This window comes from Rattus rattus, chromosome 14, assembly GCF_011064425.1.
Source record: "Rattus rattus isolate New Zealand chromosome 14, Rrattus_CSIRO_v1, whole genome shotgun sequence".
Lineage (NCBI taxonomy): Eukaryota > Metazoa > Chordata > Mammalia > Rodentia > Muridae > Rattus > Rattus rattus.
The window spans coordinates 79,049,681-79,072,361 of NC_046167.1; the positions used below are offsets into that span (position 1 = coordinate 79,049,681).

Below are 22,681 nucleotides of genomic sequence, written 5' to 3' on the forward strand. Positions count from 1 at the left end.
TGTGCCAGCATTTGTATGTCCCTATATCTACACCAATAGTTACACACAAACATATAAGAAAATAACATGTATCAGTACACAGATATACAATCATGTGGGTTTAGGAATGATTTAATTTCCCCCTTTGAATCTCAGAGTGTTTTTATAACATTGTTTCTACCCATAAAAAAACATTTAAGGTGGACAAAAGCCAAGGAAAGCCTGAGGGTTGATAACAATTGGACATGTGTATGGTGTTTTGGAAGCCACGGGCTTTCTTTTTAAGAAGGCTTTCCAGCATGTGTCCTTCGTGGTTATTCCCTAGACAAGTCAGCTGACCTTCCAATGTTTTAGTTGGATGTAAGAAGAAGTTGGAATAACATCAGGCCTTGCATGAATATGTACATTAAAATATTGTATTCCAGGCAGATACTCTAGTCCCTTAGGCTCCTACGACTATGGTCTTTTGGAGTATTGACTTTGAGCTGAGTGGTATTCAGATCCAATTCCTATCTGACACTGTAAGTCCCCGAGTGACTGCATGGCAGATGGCCCATCTAAAGAGGTGACTATGGATGGATGAGGTCATAGGGTTTCAGAATCCTAATCCAATACAACTTTTCCCCAAAGAGATGGCGGCGGGGCTGCTTACTGCGTGGACACACAGTAGGGTGGGCACACAGTAGGGTGGCCGACATCAGTAAGTTGTGAAGATAACCCTTAGCTGTCTTGGCACTCTGACCCTAACCGTCCCATCTGTGACAAAGGGTATTTCTGGAGTTTATGCCATCCAGCCCATGGTATTTTGTTATGGCGATCTGAGCAAATACAGTTGGTTCAGTCCACTTATGGCCTGCTTCTTTCTGGGGTCACTGCCTGTCCTCGTACCTTCAGACCAAGGTGTAGGAGGTCCTGTACCTTGTGCTTTTCCATAAGCTCCTCTACACCCTTCCCTAGCGGGCAGTCTTTCATCCAAATCTGTTTCCATCACTTCCATGCGCTGCCTGTTCCCTACTAAGACAACCACAGGATACAGCAAAATATGAGGGGAAAAAAAGACTATTGTAAAAGCCTGGTAATGGGAGACCTTGTTATACGGACAGAAACACAGGTTCCCAAGGCTCCTAATGGACCGGTTATGACGTCACACTCTGGGAGCCATGAATGGCTGTCCCGTTGCTGCCTGCCTTTGGTTCTCTTGATGCCGTGACCACGTGAGTAAAGTGAAATCCCCTTCCGTCTGCTCAGAACAAAACCTATCAATATTATACTTTCTTCCCGTGTTCCAGGCACCGGCCTCTGCAATGTCTGACTCTACTTTTTTCCCCCCATCTCGGTTCCATTTGCTGAAAAGTCTTTATTGTCGCAGGGGTCAGGAAAAATGGGCGGGGGTGGGGGGGCCTTGTTTAGAAGTAGTTGCCTAGCAACCCATCTTCCTTATTCTAAGGACAAGAGGTGATTTGCATTTTGGGGAAAGGAGGAGGAGCAAAGAAAAGCTTGCCTTCTTCTGAGTGCTGGGCTGGGAGTATTTGGTTGACCACTCCTCAATGGAGCCCGCCATCCTGTGAGAACTCCCCCTGGGTGGCCGTCCTTTGCGGGCAGCCCTGTGTGCTAACTCAGAAGAGCCACCCTCTTCCAAGATGCTCCCAGAGTGCCTCGGGCAGTGAGTGGCTCCGGGCACTGCCAAGACGCAGCCCCAGGCAGCTCAAGGACAGAGCTCAGGACATCCTGGTCTCAATCAAGGGACTGGTTTTTTGTTGTTGTTGTTGTTGTTGTTGCTTTTTTTTTTTTTTTTTTTTTTTTTTCCCACAGTGCTCTCCCCATTTCTAGTGTTCTTTCCTGGACATGTGCCACACCCAGGCCATGCCCAGACCCGCTTCCCTTAACTCCCAAGCTGCTGGTGGATTTCTCGAACCTGCTGGGGAAAGCCCAGCCAGTAGGCATAGGGCAAAGGTGACCAACACAAACCTCTATCTGCATTGGTATTCTTAGTTGGCCTACAAGAGGAGGAGGTGAGGGGGAGGGAGGTTGCTTTCTAAACCCAGTGGGAAGGTCAAGGGGGCGGGTGTCTGGGGAAAAAAAAAAATCACAGTCCCAAATCATTGAACTCAGCCCTCACACATGTCTTCCACTGCCTCAGTTTCCACACTGGAACAACAGAGGGTGCTGAGTTTTAATAAGAGAGTTGTGGAAGGTCGAAAGAGTATAGTCCTGAATGCTTCTAAGTGGTAGAAAGAAAGAGGAAAGAAAGGAAAGAGGAAAAGAGGAAAGAGAAAGAAAGAGGAAAAGGAGATGGTGGAGTGGGAAGAGGAGGAGAAGGGGAGGACGAAGAGGACAAGGAGAAGAGGAAGAAGAGAAGGAGGAGGAGGTAATTCTTGAGCTTTAAGTGGACAAGACACTGAACGAGCTGTAAATTAGGATCTCTAAGACTGAGGCATTTGCAAACCGCACTAGCTCTGTCTAGCTTACTTTAAACACTGCCAAGTAACAGGAAGGCACACACTCTCCTGTCTGTTGTTCAGTGAAGACTTGGGTCTCACCGAGGAGGCCCTGCTGAGCATAGGTAATTCTGATCTGCAGGACCCGACCCGTGTGTGATAGTGCATTTGGCTGTCACTGAGGAGGTGTGGCTTAGACACCTTGTGATTCCTTTGTCATTTCCTATTCTTCCAGGGGAGGGACCCCTAAAACAAAACAATTCCCGAATGTCTGGCTTCCAACTAAATACGTTTCTTTGGCTAATGCAGGGTAGTGTCCTGGTAGGAAAAGGGAAGATAAGGCCATCTCATCCTCTCATGGGTATGGCAGAACGGATCTGGAGGAAACACTCTGAGTCATTCACGGGGCTTGGTCATGCACAGGAGATAAAGAGATGAATATTTAAAAATATTAGTAAGCAGGACTTTGCCTTCTACAGAACACAATTTGAAGCTTCTTCTCTTCTCTCTACCTCATTCTCTCTCCCTGTCCCCTCCTTTCCCCCACCCAACTTTGTAAATTTTCTAAATTCTCTAAGAAATGATCATCACAAAACTCTTCGAAGAAAAGAGTTGGTTTGTTGATGGTGGTGGCTGCTGGTTGGTGGTTCTTTCTTTTTCTTTCTTTCTTTCTTTCTTCCTTCCTTCCTTCCTTTCTTTCTTTCTTTTGCATTTAATTAGTGGAACTGAACATTAGCTTGGAATTGTGGAGCTAAATATTTGGATCCCACAAACACTGTTTGCCTTTTGTCAGTCAGGCCTCTAAAATGGGGACCCGGAGAGGCCCATTTTTCCCCTTGGTCAGCTGGGTGACACTCAGTGTTACTTGAAAGGGTTTGGAGGTGTACGTGTTTGGAAATGAGGAGTCTGGGATGTAATGCCAGGGTTCACAGAGACCACCTGGGTTAGTTTCTTTAGTGTTGCTGGGACAACATGCCTAGTAGAATTCTAAGCTAGGAAGGGTTTATTTTGCTTAGTGGTAATATTTCCAAGGGTCTCTCCCAGTCCATCTTGGCGAGCAGGGAATGGAGCATCGCTCCTGGTGGTGGCTACTCAGGTGCATACAACGGTCTGTGAAGTCTGCAATTGAAAGCAGAGGCCTATGCCATGTGACCTACCATGCCATGTGACCTACCTTGCTGTGAAAACGGCATCATGAGCTGAGACCCAAACCCGCTCATGCCCGTAGAGGATGTTCAGAGCCATCTGTCACTGTGGCAGATTCCCGTTTAGCTCTTATGTATTTCTGAAGGAGAACTGGAGGTCATATGGTCTTCCAGTACCAAGTGGACAACAAGGAAAGACTGCTACAGTCAAATGCACCCTGGGATGAATGGTGGCTCTGTGGTTAAGTTGGTGAGTTTTGCCCTGAGCTTGGAGAATAGAGAGGCGTCAACTGCTGAATCAAGAGTAACCTTGCCTACCATTTTCCCGCCTCCCTCAGCCTATGCACCTCATGGCTCCCAGTCATTTGCATCTCAAGACAGTCCACACGGGAGCATTCCCTTCTCCGGGAGGAGGAGAAACTGTAAGGCATGGTCTTTGGACTACTTAAGCACTCCTGTCACAAACCAGTGAGATGTTAACACTGTGCGGAGTAGCCCAGGTACACATCCCCAATGCTACTAGAGGCTCTGATGGAGTTTGGCAAGGCTGAAAGAAGTGTGCAGTCATGGCTCACTGCAGAGCGAGTTAGAAGCACAGAACTGATCAACCTTCCCTGTGCTCCAAAGACCAGTAGAGGGCACTGCCTTTGGTTTGGGCTAAAGTGAGTTTATAGACATGAGAATATTGTAGCTAATTTTCATTATCAGAAAACTCACAGAACTGTGTAGCTATGAGAGTCTAAAAGTCTTATATTTTTGGTTGTGAGCCTAGCCTTTAACGGCTGAGCCATCTCTCCAGCCCGAGTCTAAAAGTCTTAATCACACAAAACCCCCCAAACTGAAGAAAATAAAAGCGTATTGTAACAACGCGTTAAACATTCACATTGGTAGCCGTTATCTATTATCAAAGGAGACCGTGAAAATGTACCCGTGTTTTCCAGTATTGTGTTATAGATCACACATCTAAGTCTGATGGTTCTCATCATATGGTTCACTTGATATCGGTGGCTACAATGACTGCGGCACACATAAGCAGATGTGACCAGGGCCACCTGTTCACAGCAGCGGTCACTGAGGTCTCTTCACAGTCTCCAGGCTCCGTAGGACGCAGTCCATGGAACACGGAGCCCTTTGTACACCAGCCTGTGAAGCTCACACTCGCCATTCAGTGATGCAGGTCCTCCATCCCTGAGTCAGCCCGCAGGCTCTCACTCTGAGGCGACTCCTCTTTCTAGTGTGTGGAATCTGCCAGGGGAGGACAGCGTAGCAGCTGCAGTCCCAGTCTCTGGAGTCAGTCCCCCACCTCCACCCCACGGGGCAGAAGACGGCCATCCAGTTCACTGGAAAGCTTTTCTTGTATCAGCGCCCATATTCTCCTCAGCCCTCTTGCCCAATGCCTGCTTCTACCCTTCTTGGTCACATTCCTCAGAGTGGAGTGTTCCCTTGCTCTTAAAGACATGTTTGAAACTGCAGGTGGCTTCAAAACCTCCACAACTTTCACTAGTCCACTCCCAGCCCAGCCCAGATCCAGGCCACAGTACGCCGCTGCCCTGTTAGATGGTCAGATCTGTTTCATGCTTCAACATCTTCCTGTTTTGTCTTTTCTAGGCCTAGTCTGCCTTTCAAGTCCTGTGGCTTTGCCTCCTCCAAAGCTCCTACGTCCTTTTTGCCCTGCCTGTCTCTAGGACTCTCATGGCTGTCCCTATCAGCATCTCCCTCCTCGGGTCTGCAAGAACTCTTTCGCCTTCGGCTCACAACCTCTGTATCCGGAAGACATCTTTCTCCAAACTCGCAGGGGAATCCCAGTGCTTCTTGGACAAGCACACTAGTGAGAGGCTGGGACTTGGAGCCTCTTCCCGCCAACAGGGTTTTGCGCATGCTCTGTCCCAGCGGGCTTTCAGCGCTTGATCTGTCCCAGCATGCTTCACTCTCCTTTCCCATCCTTTTCTTCCTTTGCTTCGAGGCAACTTTCTGTGTGTTTTGACTTAGCCCAACATGCAAGCCTCCTCTCAGAGATGCTCTCTGCGGGCTTCCCAGCACTCACACGAGGCCACATCCCCTACCCCTTACCGGTTCTTACGGATTGTATCACACCACTCACCGTAGTATCTGGTGTGCATCTGTGGGTTATTTGTCAATGCAAGCTTCTCTACAAGGCCATGATGCCTTTTGCCCACCTTTTCCTCCCTAACACCCCACATCTAAGGTTAATGGTGCATGGTATTCATCGGATATGTTTCAACAATTCTCTCTGTTCTATCTAGAATGTTTGGCAGTCTAGGAAAGGCAGAAAGAAGTGAAGTCCTCTTTAAATAGGGCCCGTCTTATAAAGAGGTGTGCACCTGGAGTCATCACAGCTCCGTGACAGTCCAGCCCTTACCCCTGAACACCGTTAAGTCTGGTGTTCTTGCATGTAGCAGGAGCAAGGCAGTGGATGACACGAAGGAGAAGGTAGACAGAAAATGGCACAGCTTCCAGAGAGTGCGTTCTCATAACTAGACTGGAGCTTTGCTCCATACTGAATCCTTAACACAGGATGTAGAAAGATGTCCGAGTGCTGCTAGAGAGGGTAGCAATGATGAAGGGTGCAGGGGTCATCCAAAGGAAGCTATGACATCCAAAATGAAGCTATGACAACCGTCTGGATCTTTATAGGTGCCCTAATGGGAGAGAGGCTAAGGGACAGCCTTGGGCAGACAATGTATTGGTTTCAGTTAGCTCTTGGCAAGGGTCCTTGTAGTATGAAGGAGAGGTGGAGAAATATGGCCTGGACTCAGCTAATCAAGCTGAGCGTGGGCGTGCCCTGTTTAACACCAGGCTGTCCAGTGTCGGTCCCCTCTTCTGGTGCTGATTTATGAGATATCCTCTTCCTATGCTCATGTATAATTACAGCAAGGAGAGCTGGCACAATAACTACCTATTGCAAGACGGGCAGTGCCTGAGGGCCATGGATTCACACAGGCCTCCTGGCAAAAGTACCAATGCTACTAACATGTAAAAGATGAAGAAGTTGAGCCTTTAGAACTCTGAGAGTTCGTTCAGTCTCAGCTGCAGAGTCCTCCCAGTCTGACCACTGTGCTACCCCATGTCCTTGCCATCAGGTCTTGGGGGAGGCTCCTAGCTAGTAGAGATTCATGGTGCCTGTGTAACGAGCACTGTTGGGCAATGTTCAAGCACATGGCTTCTGAGCCGGTAACACACAGACCCTAGTGTGTTCTGTGATTTGATTCACAGGGATTCTATGAACAAAGTCAGCGCTTACGCCTGATTCATCTCTGGGTCCCGTGTTTCTTTCAGCCCTTAATACAGGCAACAAACTGTGGTAGTGTCAGTGGAATATCCAAACATAACGCCCATATAGCCTGGTGACTTAATGTCACGCCGTCGCTGCTATATGAATTCCAAAACGTCCTCTATGCCCGTCACTTCATACTCACCCCCAGGTCCCACGTAATGCTTTACTCATACCGCACATCACCGTTTAAGATGGATAGCCCTGCTTCTACTTGATGGCGTTATTTTGTAATCTCGTCTATTTCATTTGTTATGCTGTAGCAGTGCTCTCCGGTCCTTTCCAAAGTACTGAAGACCTGAGCCCTGTCCTTTGTCACCTAAATCTAGCATATTCTACTGTGTGTACAGTTTATCCTGTGACGGCCACATTCCCACCTTGTAGCCCCCATAGTGCCCTCACAGCGGCATTTCTGCTTGGGTGAACTTGGAAATGAGGGTCAGAGAAGTTGATCCAATGAGCCGAAGTCACATCACACTGTGCCCACACAACAGCGGGGCAGACAGATCCGGGCTTCTGTGTGATGGACGGCTCATGTATCAGATTAGAAACGACTCAAAGTCACCTTGTAATGACCTTGAAGGCTACCCCTTTCCACCTCCTGGGGGTGGGGAGTAACCTCAAAAGATGCCAGGACTCCTCAGGAGGTGACCTTGCTGCTCTGAATACTATTTTCTTCATCTGCATCATCAAAACACAGGCGTAGGAGGGGCAACACGTCTGTGATTTTGGATGCGGAGGCAAGAAGATGAGGAACTGGAGGGCTAGCTACATGGTAAGACTGTCTCAAAAAAAAAAAAAAAATTGAAGCATTGAAACGAAACCAGGTGGCTGAGATGGCTCCCTTTCAAGCTGAGATATTAAGGTAGCATGAATACCCTTCCTTCCAAGATCCAGATTCAACTCTCTAAAACAACAAAGGAAGTCTTCTCGGGGCAAAATTGTTCCTTACAAAAAAAGCCTATTGAGTTTTGTAGAGAGAACCTGCTCCGTGCTAGGAGAGAGCTGTGAAGAATTTAGTCATAAGCCGAAAAAGTCCGAAAGGACACCCGCACCAGGCTTAACTGGCCCGGGTTTCTCCTTTGCCCTTCACACGGGGCACCCATCCCTCCGAACCCATTCAAAACAGGAAGGTTCTGGGGGCTGTGCGCAAAGGCAACGCACGAGGCCCCATCCTCCGCAGCCCCCGCGGCTGCATCCCGTCATCAGAAACATGTGAATGAACCAAATTATCTCCAGGGCTCAGGGCGTGGGCCACATAGCCTGGCTCCACCGTCAAAGGATCCAGCGTCATGTTCTCCACCCCCTTATGTGAAGGCTGGTGCTGTCGTAGGGTGTTGAGGGAGGCAGCCAGCCTGGAAGTGCCATGTAGGGAAGAAACTGTTCCGTTTCGGTGTTCGGCTTCTAAAATAACTGCTAATAAAAAGCCTTCGTACTGTGACACTTCAATACAGACACCCACAAGGATACCTTGACAAGCTGTTTCACTCTTCGCGAGCCTCTTTCTCGCGCAAGGCCCCACCAGTCACCCACACAGACACAACCCTGCAGAGACAGAGGCGGCCAGCAGGGGTCTGCCTAGACTGCTGGGCAGAGAGCTCAGGCCCCGCTGCTCTGTCGGATGTCGGAAGAAAGCATCTGCATCCAGCGCAGCTCACAGCTCACTCGCTACTCTGGGGATGTCTAGCACAATACCTAACTAGAGAATGGGCCAGAGTCACCTCGCAGACAAGGACAGGGGTGTGTGTGTGTGTGTGTGTGTTTGTGCATGGAGGGGAGGGGAGACTCAAGCAAGATCCATTCACAAAGTGATGCAAATAGAAGGTTTGGGGCTTCTGGAAAACAGCGGCTGGGTGTGGCTGAATGGTGATGACTAAAATCCAAAGACCTTTCTCATCGGAAGTCCTAAAACTGTATTGTGGCTGGAACATCACCTCCGGCAGGAAAATAAAGGGTCACATTTGAGAGAACTCCTAACAGCACGTGACCTTTCCCCTCTAAGGGTAGTATTGGCTAGTGCAGGCTCCGCTCCGGCTGCCTGAAGCTACAGTCCCAGCTTTCTGGAATTCTTATTTTGAGGCAGGCGCTCATTAAGTGGCATGGCTGGACCTGAGTTCCTCCTGGAGCCTAGGCAGGTCTTGACCTTCCTCTCCTTCCACTTTGATCTTCCAAGTAGTGAGGATCACAAGCCTGTGACAAGGAGCCTGGCTTCGGGGCCAGTTTCGGAAGCTTGGTAATTAAGAGCAGTCGCACAGTTACAATTTAAGTCGAGATGTGGAGGTCCAGGGAGAAGTTTCCAAACTGAGCAAAGAAACAAGCTCCCTGGTATCCACGCCTGTGTCAAGTTCGAAAATTTGTTTGTGGGGAGGAGCGGGTAAGGTCGTATGTTCAAGAGGGATTTTTTTCCCATCAGAGCTCAGAAGGGATTTTGTTTGATAATTCTTTTACTTTGCCCCCTTTCTATATATGTATGCATGCGTGTGTGTGTGTGTGTGTGTGTGTGTGTGTGTGTCTATATTCATGTATTCATTCCTGTGGAGGCCAGGGGTCAATTTTGAGTGTTATGCTTCAAGTACAGCCCGTCTTTGGTTGTTGTGGTTGCTGTTGTTGTTGCTGTTGTCACTGTTGTTGTTGTTGTTGTTTGAATCAAGGTCTCTCAGTGAATAGGTTAAGCTGGCTGGTCAGGGCCCTCCAGCTTCCCAGTGTGAGATTATGAATGTGCGACATGGGCCCAGCTCTTCCCATCTTCCCTCTAATCACAGAATCTGAGGGTCAGACTCCGTTCCTCATGCCTACCAGGCAAGCACATCACTGACTGTGCTGTCCTTCAACCTCAGCTAAATATTTTTCTGGGGCCCAGCGTAAGCCTCACTCTGTCTGGAATGTGAGATTCCTCAGACTCTCTATAAGCTTCTGCTAAGCTGTGTCCACACACCACAGGACCGCCAGCGTGTGACACCCCTGTCACACAGCAGAGGACCAATTCTGCTCCGTTGATGTTATCACCTGCATCTCGTGCTAGGACAGGTTGCTGTGATAACCTCTGTCGACTTCGCAGTGTCTAACGGGCAGACAGACAGAGCAGGGGCAGGTTTGAAGTAACCTCTTGAGGACCGACGCTATGGGAACCTCCTGCAGTGGGCAGCATCCTTGCTTTGGAAGAAGAATAGGGACCGCTCTTTTCTGAAAGCTCCTTTTAGGTGATCAGCAACAGTCTGGTGTGCTTGTGGCACTTGGAGTTTAGTATCAGAACGTGTGTGCTGCCCACAAGAGCCCTTTGGCCTTAGGTGTGGATCACAGATCCAGTCACAGGAAATAGTTTTCGAGGTCACTAACAACCCTACCTGATGCTTCTCTCCCTTCAAAACTCAGCCAATGTCTAATTTATTTCCCCATAGAATTTTAGAGATCTTCCCCCTTGACTCCTCCAAATTCAGTTTTTTTTTTTTCTCTACAGCATGTATCTCCCTGCTTAATATCAGACTGAATCATTCATGTGTCTTCTTCTAGGGAGATTTTCTTTAGGGAACAGAACATGTCTTGAAGAAACACAGTTAAGAAGTGTGTGTGGAATGCTATCTCAAGTTAATCCAGCCATTCATCTGCCCAGAGCTTCCCGGGCATTAGCACAGAAGGAAATCTGAGGAAATTCGAGACTCTAAGATGCAGATATACGGCACATACTGATATTTTCTGCCCACACGGCTTTCCAGTGCCTTCTTGAACTAGTTTACGTTTGAGCCTGAGAAATTTCTCTGAGTAGCAACAAGGTTGAGATAATTCCCTCTCTGTTCACTACTCACTGGAGACAGAGAAAAATCTCTCCTACTTAAGTAATAACCTTGTGTAGGCAGAAAAACTTTAATTGTAGAAGTATTATGTAAATGCAAGTTATTTAATTAAAAAGGAGGTGGGGGGCCTTCACAGGAAGTAACTGTTTTTTTTTTTCTTTCTTTTTTTTTTTTTTAAGAAAAAAGATGAGAGATTTTGTTTCTCTTTCCTGCAGGTTGTAAGTAGATCACTGATGGGCCTTGAGATGACACAGCCATCACAGAGAGGTAGCAGCCGCCTCCTGCCTCGAGGAAAGATGAAGTAACAGATGAGCCCTCCTCCTTCCAAGCAACCTAAATATAAACCTTTTCCACCATACTTAGTGAATGTAAGGATGGTAAGTGGTCATGGGGAGTCCAGAGAGTGCTCGAGTCCAGTTCACTGAAGGTTCCGCAAGATGGCTAAACTTCACTGTCAACCTGCGGGCTGCTGGGACAGTGATAGAGCAAGATACACACACACACACACACACACACACACACACACACACACACACACACACACTCTCTCTCTCCCCCCTCCCTCTCCCCTCCCCCCCCTCCCTCTTCCCTTCCTCCTTCCCCTTCCCCCCTTGTATATTTCTTTACCTTGCACCATCCTTTCCTTTCTGTTTTTTTCTATCATGCTGTGATCTGACATGGCTCCCACCAAGACGTACCAAACTCAACTGGAGCACCAGGTTGCCCGTGAGAACCTGGTCCTTGGGAAAGGATCTGGAGGCCGAGGCACCAGGTGCTCACACAGAGCGAGGAGACGCGCTGGCCCCCACAGAGCAGAGTGGACGCTTCACGCTTCCAGGAATCCGGGGTAGGCCCTACCTAAAGTTGCCAACACTCTTCTCCTTGCCCTGGAGATTTCAAAAATCGGCACACAAAATATAAAATCATCCTCGGGAAATGTAGCTGCATGCCTGGACAGCGGTCAGAAGTATTCATTGGAAACACAAGACCACTGAGCAGTCAATAAGGAAGAGTCACAGTGTCTGGCTTCCCATCCAAAGTGTCCAGAAAGACGTGCACCCCCATGAAGAGGAATGGAGTTGGCTGAGATGTACACAGAACTCGTTGTCAGTGAAAAACCTGAAGTATCCTGAAATATCCGCTATGACCATTTCATCCCTTGAAGTTCGAGAGACATGGCTGAGATAGGAAAAGCCTCCCGCTGAGCCTATAGAAGTGGAAACCAGGAAGGATGGAGAGACCAGTAGGAACACAGTGAAGCCAGACCCTGCAGAAATGGAAGACACAGCAGCCGACACCTTCCGAAGTAGAAGGATCAGGGGAAGCGGGATACAGACAGCGCGACGGCTTGCTGATCTGTGCGATGGGGAGGGGCGCAAGCGATGTACGAAATCGATAAAGACCCAAAGCGATGAAAACCGCAAGGCTCAAAATCCAAGAATTCAGCGATGAGGGGACCCGGGAGGCACGTCATTGTCAAGCTGTCTGAGAGCAGAATTTTAGATGTCAGAGGAAAAGCCTCTGCAGCCCCTGCCTGTGAAAGACCAAAGACTCCTAGGACTTCTGTCTTAATCTAAGCCTATGAACCACTTTGATGTATTCTCTCCAAACCATTTCCAAGGCGGGAACTCAGGGCAAAGAAGGAACAGAGACTATCGGAACATGGGGTCAGTGCGACAGGTTTCTTAGGCCAAAGTCGTTGACTTTTGCCCTCCCCCTGACCCCCATTTTCAGATCCCAATTTTTCTCTGGGTTTTTGTGAGTGAATTCGCCCCTTCATTCTAACGTACCTTCGGCCGACAGGGCATAAAATGAAAATTTTAAAGTGAGGTGTTTGGGGAAAGATTGTTTCCGGTGGGCACATGCTTGTGCTCTTTCCAAGGGGCCCCCTCCTTCCTCCTCAGACCTCACCTTTGATGTTTGCGGTCACAGCAGCCAACTAAAGGCAGGAGGGCATGACTGGAGGAACTTAGGGTCTGTAGCTCTGAGATCAGAAGGTCTCCGAGTCTTCAGAACTGCCTACCCGTTGGTTCCTGTCACATGACCAGAGCAACCCCTACCTGCTTGGCTGCCATTAGGGACACACCGATGCCTTTGTCAAATACATTTCTAACCAGCATGATCACAGGAAACCAGAGACATGAACCATCGCCTTAGGGCTGCAACACTGACCCTCCTTCCTTTACAGCCTCAAAGGCTCTCCGGTGTCAATTTACAGGAGCATGGGCTGAGTGGTGTCACACAGACTGCACAGAGACTGAGGCCCAATAGCTCCACTTTTGGAGTGTGGGAAGAGAAAGCACCTGATTAGATGACTTCCCAGGACTCAAGTCTTTTCCCCTGTCCAAGAAACTGGGAGAGGCCACCTATTCCTGCATCTCTCCTACTCCTGCCCCTCTCCAAGGGGCATGCATGCAGTACATCTGTGTGCACAATGGATGGGCAGATGGCTTCATGAATAAGAAGCCCAGGAGATAGAATTTTATTCTGCTCCTGCTAACATTCTTCCTTAGCTGGAATGCGGGTGGGACAGAGGGTCCGGCTGCATCTCCCGGCCAGCTCTTGTACTCCAGCTTCTGCAGCACTCCATGATTCTTGTCAAAGGTTACCAGACACAGTAAGAGATGGAAGGCTGTGGGGGCTCCTTCCATAAGGAAAATGACCCATGATTGTGGATCTCTCTCACTGAGCTAGCTCTTTCTCGACTCATAGGCAGAATGTAATGGCTGCCACTTCAGACAGAACAAGTAGAGATAGAGATAAAGATAGATAGATAGATAGATAGATAGATAGATAGATAGATAGATGATAGATAGATAGATTATAGATAGATAGATGATAGATAGATGATAGATAGATAATAGATAATAGATAGATAGATAGATAGATGATAGATGATAGATAGATGATAGATAGATAATAGATGATAGATAGATGATAGATGATAAAGATAGAGATAGTTTAGATAGATATAGATATATGATATATGATATAGACATAGACATAGACAGACATAGACATAGACATAGACATAGACATAGACATAGACATAGACATAGACATAGACATAGACATAGACATAGACATAGACAAAGGGGTGGGCATGTTGACCCTTGCAGGAGACTGTTTCCACAGATCCAAGGGCATATCAGAATACACCTCCTGATGCAGACCCTCCCATTGCTCCTTTTCAGCTCAAAAGTTGAGTCTAAAGCTACAGGGATTCCCAACAGGGCCTATGGAATTTGCTAAGAGCCCAAATCCTGTTGGGTGTACAACAAAGGAGTCTGCTCCCTGGCCATACCCGTGATATCCACCCTGCCGTCTCTCCTTACGTTCTAGTATATGTCTCCCCCATTGTTTTCCTGTTCAGGCCTTCTAGACAGTAGAACTATTTGGGTTTCCATCTTAAATTAATCCCAGGTTGAACACTTCTCTGTGACTTCCAGTCTGATTTTCCATAGCTTCTTCCCTGGGGTTCCCAGTGCACATCTCCAGTGCAGGGCTTGTCTCGTTATGGTGGGATGTCCACGCAGAGCCCACGCACCTTTTCTCAAGACTCCTTTTGTATTCACTATGCTGTATACTATTTGCTTCTTAAATGTGTGCTGAATAAATAATGATTATTAAGTAAATGAATGAATGAATGAATGAATGAATGAATGAGATAACTCTTAGCCCTTACCCTCCTAAAACTTGCAAGTGTAAGTAAAAGTTCTTAGGAAAGCTTGGATACAAACTAAACCAACTTAGAAACTTGAAATAATTTATGCAAATCTTTTCTAATACAGAATTAGCCTGAACTCAATGTTCTGATTCCTCTCTGGCAGACGGTTCCTCTGAACTATGCTCAAGTGTTGAGGGGAGAGCGGAATGAAGACGATTTCAAAGAACAGACAAGATATCACTTTTCCCCCTGAAGCCACTTTAAGCAAAAGAGCCCAACTAGAAAGAGCTATAATTGTTCATGTGAAAGTCAAGAGTCATTGTGTAAGTATTTCATTGTGGCAAAAAAAAAAAAAAAATAGGGAAATGACACATTCAAAGGAGAGCCAAGAGCACCAAGGACGTCTTGCTTTCAGGAAGATATTGGATTTTTCCCTTGAAGTGAACACTGGGTTTAGTTTCAAGTGTTCTAGACATACATCTGCAGAGGAAGCCGTCCCATGACTGTGCTCTTTGGAGGCCATCTTAGTCCTCCTGTCCTTACTGACACTCATCTGAGAGGGAACATCTCACAGCCCGAGTTCCACCTCCCAAGGTCCGCGGCCCTGGCATCTGAGGCACATACGTCTAAGCCAGACAAACAGGGATCTGGCAAATGATGGACAGAGCTAAAGTGACACACCCCTGCCAATGGCTGCCTTCATCAGCAATTCCCTGAACTAGTCTGAACCAGTCTGAACAGGTGCTCAGAGAAGGGAGGCTTGCTGTCTGCCTCTCTCCTGTTAGAAGAGGGAAATGCATAAGAGCTGACTCTGACGGTGTCAGATGCTCTGAGTTTTAATACCTATTTGGGTGAACCAACGAGGGGGTCACAGATTTGTGAGTGTCTGCCCTGTGTGTGGAAATCAAGAAAGGAGGAAAAACTGGTTACCTCATGCTGCCTCTCAGAGAGGAAATAGCATTGGTGCACCGCATAATAAGAAACTAAAATAATTTTTAGAGTGAATTTGTCTACTTACTAATTTTCTATCTAGAAATATTTGTATTTGGTAAAAATGTTCCTTAACAAGGTATGATAGTTAATTTTTGTTTAAACTTTAAAACACTTAAAGACTTATTTAACTTTATTTTATGTGCATGATTATTTTTCCCTGCATGTATGTGTAGGCGCTGTGTGCATTCCTGGAGTCCCCGGAGGGCCAGAAGAAGGCAAGGAGTCTCCTGAAACCAGAGTTAGGGTTGAGAGCTCCTAGGCAAGTGGAACCCACACCAAGGCCTGCTGTGAGAGGAGTAACTGCTCTTCGGTTTAAGGACAACCGTCTCTCTAGCCCATCCTGACTAGTTTTTATCTGCCTGTCTGTTTCTTACATTACCCAAGCTCTTCCTCCACGCTGTGTCAGGTCTAGTTCATCGGCCTGTGTACTCTGTCATGGGCAAACAAGGGAAAGATATGCCAAGCTATGAGATGGTTCAGTGGTTAGCTCTGCGTTGGCTGGCTCCCAGCTGTGTCGGCTGGGATGCTTAGCACAGCACATTGTCTCCTTCTGTTAGGCATAAGCTGGGATTGAGCGTCCAGTGGCGATGTCTTAGTTCATTGTCCGTAACACTGACGTTTCGGATTCTGAACAGGGCCTTGCTTCGATAATTTTCTTTCGTCTGCATCCTTAAATGCTGAACATGGGTCAACTTACTTATTCTTCATGTTTTCCCTCACTCTAACTAAGGGGTGGATTAAAGGATAGGATTCCTTATGGCTTCTACATAACGCTAAAGCACAGGGCAGAACACTGCTTAAAAGCAAGGCTCTCAGATGTTTGGGCCTCTCTAGTCACCAACAGATTATGTTAATTCTACACCCATGTTAGACCTAAACATAGAAAACTATCAAAGTGCAAATTAAGAGAGAGGGGGAGGAGAGAAGAGAGAGAGAGAGAGAGAGAGAGAGAGAGAGAGAGAGAAGTGAGTTTTCAATGAATCCACAGTGGCAAAGTAATGACCAGGCAGAGCGATGTCCTAGCACAATGTGACACAAATCCACTTCCGATCATCCCTGAATGTCGGGTTTTGCCAGTGGAGAGGAGGAACAAAAACAAAATAGAAGGCTGGTGCAGAGAGCTGCTAATTAGAACAATCTAGAAAACAAAAATGCTAGAGTAATTTCGGGCCCGCCATGCCGGGCTGGTTTCAATGCAAACTCAGTGTTCTGATTTCTCTCTTCACTGGGAGGGTGTAATTAACTAAGCTACGATGGGCTTCAGGCTCAGGCCTCCTGGTGCTGCCAGCTCCCCCGTGACCAGAAACAGCTGCCACCAGCTATTCCCCACCAGCACAGAGCTGGCGCCCACCCCATAAGGCTGTACACTGGGCACCCCACAGTGCTATACACTGACCACCCCACAGTGCTGTACACTGACCACCCCACAAGGCTATGCACAGACCACAGCACAATGCTGTACACTGACTACCCCACAATGCTACACACTGACTACCCCACAATGCTATACACTGACCACCCCACAATGCTGTATACTGACCACCCATCCCACAATGTTATACACTGACCACCCACCCCACAGTGCTGTACACTGACCACCCACCCCACAATGCCGTACACTGACCACCCACCCCACAAGGCTATGCACTGACCACCCCACAATGCTGTACACTGACCACCCCACAAGGCTATGCACAAGTCACTATGAAGGTTTAGGCACTTAGTAGAGTTAGGTCTTTCTTATAGGTGAGCAGTCTGCTACTTCCCAAACTAATCAGCCCATTCCTAATTGCCATTTTCCGTGTAAGCTAACCCAGGTGTGGTGGTTTCAATGGGAAACCCCCATAGGCTCATGCACTTGGACATCCCCAGTTGGTGGTGCCAATTGGCGAGGCTATTGGGGACTTTTAGAATGGAGAACATCGCTGGAAGGATTATATCACTGGGGTCAGGCTGTGAGACCACCCCACTTCCGGTTTGCTCTCTCTGCTTCCTGTGTGTGCAGCTGAGATGTGACCGTTTAGATTCCAGCTCCTGCAACGCTCTTGCTGCTCGTGCTTGCTGCCTCCTGCCGTGACTTCCTGCCATCGTGGGTATCTGGTTCTCCAGGACCATGAGGTAAAATAAGCTCTCCCTTCTATTAGTTGATTTTGGTCATGGTATTTTGTCATAGCAACTGAAAAGGAGCTAATAGATTCATTCAACCTTTTTCCTGGTTACTGTGCCTGAAAGGGTCTCTGACATTGGTGGGGGACCTCAAATGTGGTCTGCTATTGGCAGATGGGAAGAAAATGATGAGGGAATATTTGTGGAAGATGCTAGAGAAAGAGAAACATCAAGTGCATAGGGCAGCAGGGCATAAAGGAGGCACTGACGGTGGGCTTAGAATGCAGCTTATAAATGGTGGTACTCTGTGTGTGGGTAAGGGGGTGCAGGGCCTCGAGGGGTGGTATTGAGTTCTGAGAAATCAAGCAGTGATCCCCGCTCATCCATTTGACAGACTCAGCAGTGGGTTACGTGCAGTATTATTTCAGTAAGCAGAAACGCGCCCCAAGCGAGGCCTTTGATGGTGCTTCCGTGAAGCCAGAGGTGAAGCACTGTTTTGAAATTTTAGAACAGGCGGAATCGAGCACCTAACTCATTCCCAGAGCTTCCCACCGTCTGTCCTGTCTCCCATAATTTACCTCTTTCTCCTGGGCTGTTCACTTCCAACTCAGACAAAGGCTGGTGTGAAGCCAGGGCCTCTCCCTCACTGTCAACAATTGAGACAAAAGCACAGAATTTCCTACTACAGCTGGGTGATGGCCATGAGCAAGTGGGATGGAGTTGATAACTTTATAGATTTATCATCATCATCATCATCATCATCATCATCATCATTGTTATTAAAATATATGTGTGTGTGCCTGTGTGAGTTCCTGAGTACCACGTACCTGTAGATGCCCTTGAGAGTAGGAGAAGGCTTAGATCTCCTGCCATTGGAGTTACAGGTGATGGTGAACTCCCAAACCAAAGCTGGGTCCACCACAAGAGCTGCAAGCGTTCTTAGCCACTGAGCCATCTCCCCAGCCTCTCCTCTTACTTGTGAAGCACAGTCGTCACTCGGGAAATGTCACAAAGATATAATACATAAAGAACTGGGAATTCCCAGGTCCTGGAATCAATGTGGCAGGAATACTTCATTATATGTATTATTACTTCTCAGTATATGTACATGTGTTTACGTCTGTGCTACTGCATGTATACCATACGCACATAGGTGTCCTTGAAGGTAGAAGGCTTACATTCCCCAGCATTGGGCCCAATGTCCCAAGTGGAGGGCTGTCTAACTAATGACAGTAAAAGATGGTAGACCACAAATGCCACTGTTTAAATAATGCATAAATGCTAAGGGTTAATTTATATGCATAATAGCAGCTACTATTCTAGTATTTTCTTTTTCAAATTTTTTTGTTAAAAGTGCACAAGGCTGTTGGATTTTGCATCAACTTAGAATGTTGTGCCTCATGCCGCTATCTAATTCTTGAATTACCTCCCCCAGCCCAAACCCTGTTCCCAGCAGAAGTCACCTTCAATGTTCCCTCTCTCAAGCCATTGGAAAACTATTCAACTTCCTGTCCTTAGATTTTCTCATTCTTGGCACTCCTTGTAAGTGGAGTCACATGATACTGGCTTTTTATACCTCACTTTCTTCTCCTAATATCATGTTTTTCTGTTTCTAGATGTTTTTAGATTGATTTAATCCATGCATATGAATGTTTTTATATATATATATATATATATATATATATATATATATATATATACCATGTGTGTGATATGTATGTGCATCCTGTGTGTGATATGTATGTGCACCATGTGGGTGATTGGTGGCAGCAGAGGTCAGAAGAGGACATTAGATGCCCTAGAACTGGAGTTCTAGCAGGATGTGAGACACTAGGTGGGTGCTGAGAACCAAACCCAGGTCCCTAGCAAGAGCAGCCAGTACTCTTAACCATTGAGCCATCTTGCCAGCTCTTTGATTGTGTTTTAACATTTTCTCTGTGCTGTGCTGTGGGACCAGCTTCATTCCTTTGGACTGCTGAAGAACATTCCACTAATTCAACATGTTGTTTTTATCTATTTAACAGTTGGTCCATACTCACCGCCTGTGCCCTGTACCACCCACTGCCTGACCCTACTTGCCCTTGGGGTTCAGAGACGAGGTGCCTCAGAAGCAACAGCACAGACTCTAGGAGCAGGCGAGAAACACTGCAGTAAGCGTGCATGAATCCTGCCACAGGCCCATTTAATAATCCATGGGTGTGCCCTTCATACCCTCCACAGTCTCATTTAATAATCCGTGGGGGTGCCCTTCATACCCTCTACTATTGGTCCTAAATAAGCATTTCTTCAACAGTTCCTGATTGACTGACATTGTCTACGTCATCAATCCTTGGTCTCTCAGCAGTCTTCAATTAGGTCCTCCTGTAGGAGTTGCCTTTGCCATTGAGTGGCCCCCAGCATTTATGTAGAGGTGGTCAGTTGCCTTTTCCCTACAGACACTTATGTTACCTGTACTCTTTAGACATCATAAACAACTCTCCCAGGAGCTTTTGTGTAAACAGAACTTCAATTCTTTTTGGTATATTCATAGGGGTAGAATTGTTAGGTTATATTGCGGCTCTATGTTGAAAGTCTTCAGAGATTGCTAAGCTGTTTTCCCAAGCACCTGCACAGTTTTGCTTTCCCACCAGCAGTGGATGAGAGTTTTAATTTCCCCACATCCTTGACAACATGTACTGTCCGTCCATCTTTACTACAGCATCCCAGTGGTGTGAGGTGATAACCAGTTGTCATTTTCCTTTGCAGTTCCCTAATGACTGGGGCGCTCTATATCTCTCCCTGAGCTTCCTGGTCCTTTCACATCATCTTTGGAACAACGTCTGTTCAAATACGTTGCTTAGGTCTGAACTAAGTGTCTGCTTTTTCATTATTGAGCTTTCAACCTCTGTTCTCCGAATTGTCTTCCTAGAGATGATTCTGAGAAAGCTAGGCTTCCCCTACTTCAGTCCTGGCACTGGGATGAAATACACCCTCACTGATTTGCATAATAATAAAGTCAACATTTATTGAGTTCTTTCTTTGTTCTAAGTCCTTTATTTAAAAATAAAAATTATTGTTTGGACCACATGTTTCTCCTTTACATACTCAGGAAGATCAGCAAAACCTCACCTCAGAGAAGCACCCACCTGTTTCTTCTAAAACTGGGAGATACCTAATCTCCACTTTTCTTTTTTTTTTAATTAATTGGTTGTCTTATTTATTTACATTTCAAATGTTGTCTACCATTCCTGTCTTCCTTCCATAAACCCCCATCCCATCCTCCTCCCCTTTGCCTCTAAAAGGGTGCTCCCCCACCTACCCACCCACTCTGTCATCCCCACTTTTCACCAAGGAAATTAAATTTAATAAAGCAGATGTGTCTATAAAATACCATCTGTACTTCAAATGTCTGGGAAAAGCTAGCCACTTACAGATTCAAGATAGGTGCTGCTTCCAAGTTCTATTTTGTACCCTTGAGATTAAGATTTCCCATGTCTCTCGCAAACACCAAGAAAACTCCCCAACTTGACCTCTATTCACCCTTCACACACCAGAAATGAGCAATGCTCATCTAAGCAACAAAGGAAAAGCCACACAGAAGAGTCTGCTGAAGATCATGGAGCAAGGCCTGGATTCATCTTCTTAAACCAGGTGTAGCAAAGTTACCAGGTGTAGCAAAGTTACCAGGTGTAGCAAAGTTCCCATGTGTAGCAAAGTTACCAGGTGTAGCAAAGTTACCAGGTGTAGCAAAGTTACCACGTGAAGCAAAATTACCACATGTAGCAAAGTTCCCCAGTGTAGCAAAGTTACCACTGTAGCAAAGTTGGTAGCAGGAAAGGACCTAGGATAGGAACTGAGAAAGCTCATTTACCAGCTAAACCATCAGGAGCTGCACCAAGGCCAAGGGTACCTCCATCAGCCCTACCCTGTTCTGGAAGGTGGCAAGTGACGCAGTCAATAAACAAATGAATATTTCAAGACCATGCTAGCTAAACCTTCCTTCTGCTATGGCTTCCGGGTTTCCAGAAGTGTTCCCATTCTTTGCATTCAAGCACCAAGACCTCTCAAGTTGCAAATCTAACATGCTCAGAGTGTGCCAACCCCAAGTAACCAGTGGATTTGAAACACTGTAGCTCTGCCCTTCTGTGATCAGACTCTTCCGGAACAGGCTGCCAGAAGATCTCCCACTGTGCACATGTGTGCACCTATTCTGCTACTATCATTCAGTGTAGTTCTATGAGGGAGCTGCCACGGTCATCTGGACCATGATTTATACAAACAAGTTCATATATGTCTAACTCTCCCAGTGTCTAGTTATCATCTCCCAGCATCACATGGAAGTTCCTGGTTAAATCTGTGACCCCTGTGCCCTCAACCAACACCCTGTTAACACTCATGTGGGTTTTTTTCAATGTGACACAACATTCCAGAAAGCCACCGTGAAGAATGGTTTGCCCTAACAATTACATGCTGGACATATACACACCCTAGAACATGACTGTGTTCCAAGCAGCACCTTAAAGAAGTGAGTTAGGGAAAATGGGACTCATAGGATGGGCTTTGATCCAGTCTGCTGGTATCTGAAGAGGAGGTTTAGAAGTGAGATCTTCCATTAAAGTTCAGTCATGTAAAAATAAATAAAAATAAAGATTGTGGAGAACATGGAAAGATGACAGCCACCTGCATTCTCATAAGAGAGTCTGAGAAGCCCCGCCCACTACCACCATGATCTTGGACGTCTCCAGTACTGTGCAGGGTCCCTTTCCACTAACCAGTGATATCTTCTTATGCCAGCCCAAGCATATAAAGACAGGGGGTGGGGGCTTCCACCAGTCAAGAGGGTCTCCTTGCTGGAGCAGCTACTCACCCGGTAGTAGTCGGTACTGTATACATCCCGGGACATCCCGAAGTCCCCAATTTTCACCAGCAGGTTCTCTCCTACCAAGCAGTTCCGGGTGGCCAGGTCACGGTGCACGAAGTGTTGGGATGCCAGGTAGACCATGCCTGCTGCGATTTGCTGAGCGATGTGCAGCATCTGCGACTGCGTCAGCTCGGTGGGCGGGTTACCCTCTGCCATCAGCACTGCATCCGGCCCGTGTGCCCTGTGGGAGAGCACAAGGGGCTGGAACTTCAGCAGGAAAACTAGAGGGACCCTCAGTCTCCGCTCAGCAGCTGGGACTAGAGGACACTACCTGACCTGGGTGAAGAAGAGACCAGGATGCTCCAACACGCGCGCGCGCATGCGCGCGCGCGCGCGCACACACACACACACTTACTCACACACACACACA

General features: G+C 47.1%; 1 protein-coding gene across 4 annotated transcripts in view; it reads right to left on the reverse strand.

The window, feature by feature from the left end:
• Window positions 1–22,681, reverse strand: part of Ntrk2 (neurotrophic receptor tyrosine kinase 2) — a 314,316-nt gene that overhangs the window by 35,360 nt on the left and 256,275 nt on the right. For all 4 annotated transcript variants that reach the window (XM_032885280.1, XM_032885279.1, XM_032885278.1 and 1 more), the window contains one exon: window positions 22,258–22,492. In XM_032885280.1, coding sequence (XP_032741171.1) covers window positions 22,258–22,492 — 235 coding nt within the window. The remainder of the gene's footprint in view (window positions 1–22,257; window positions 22,493–22,681) is intronic.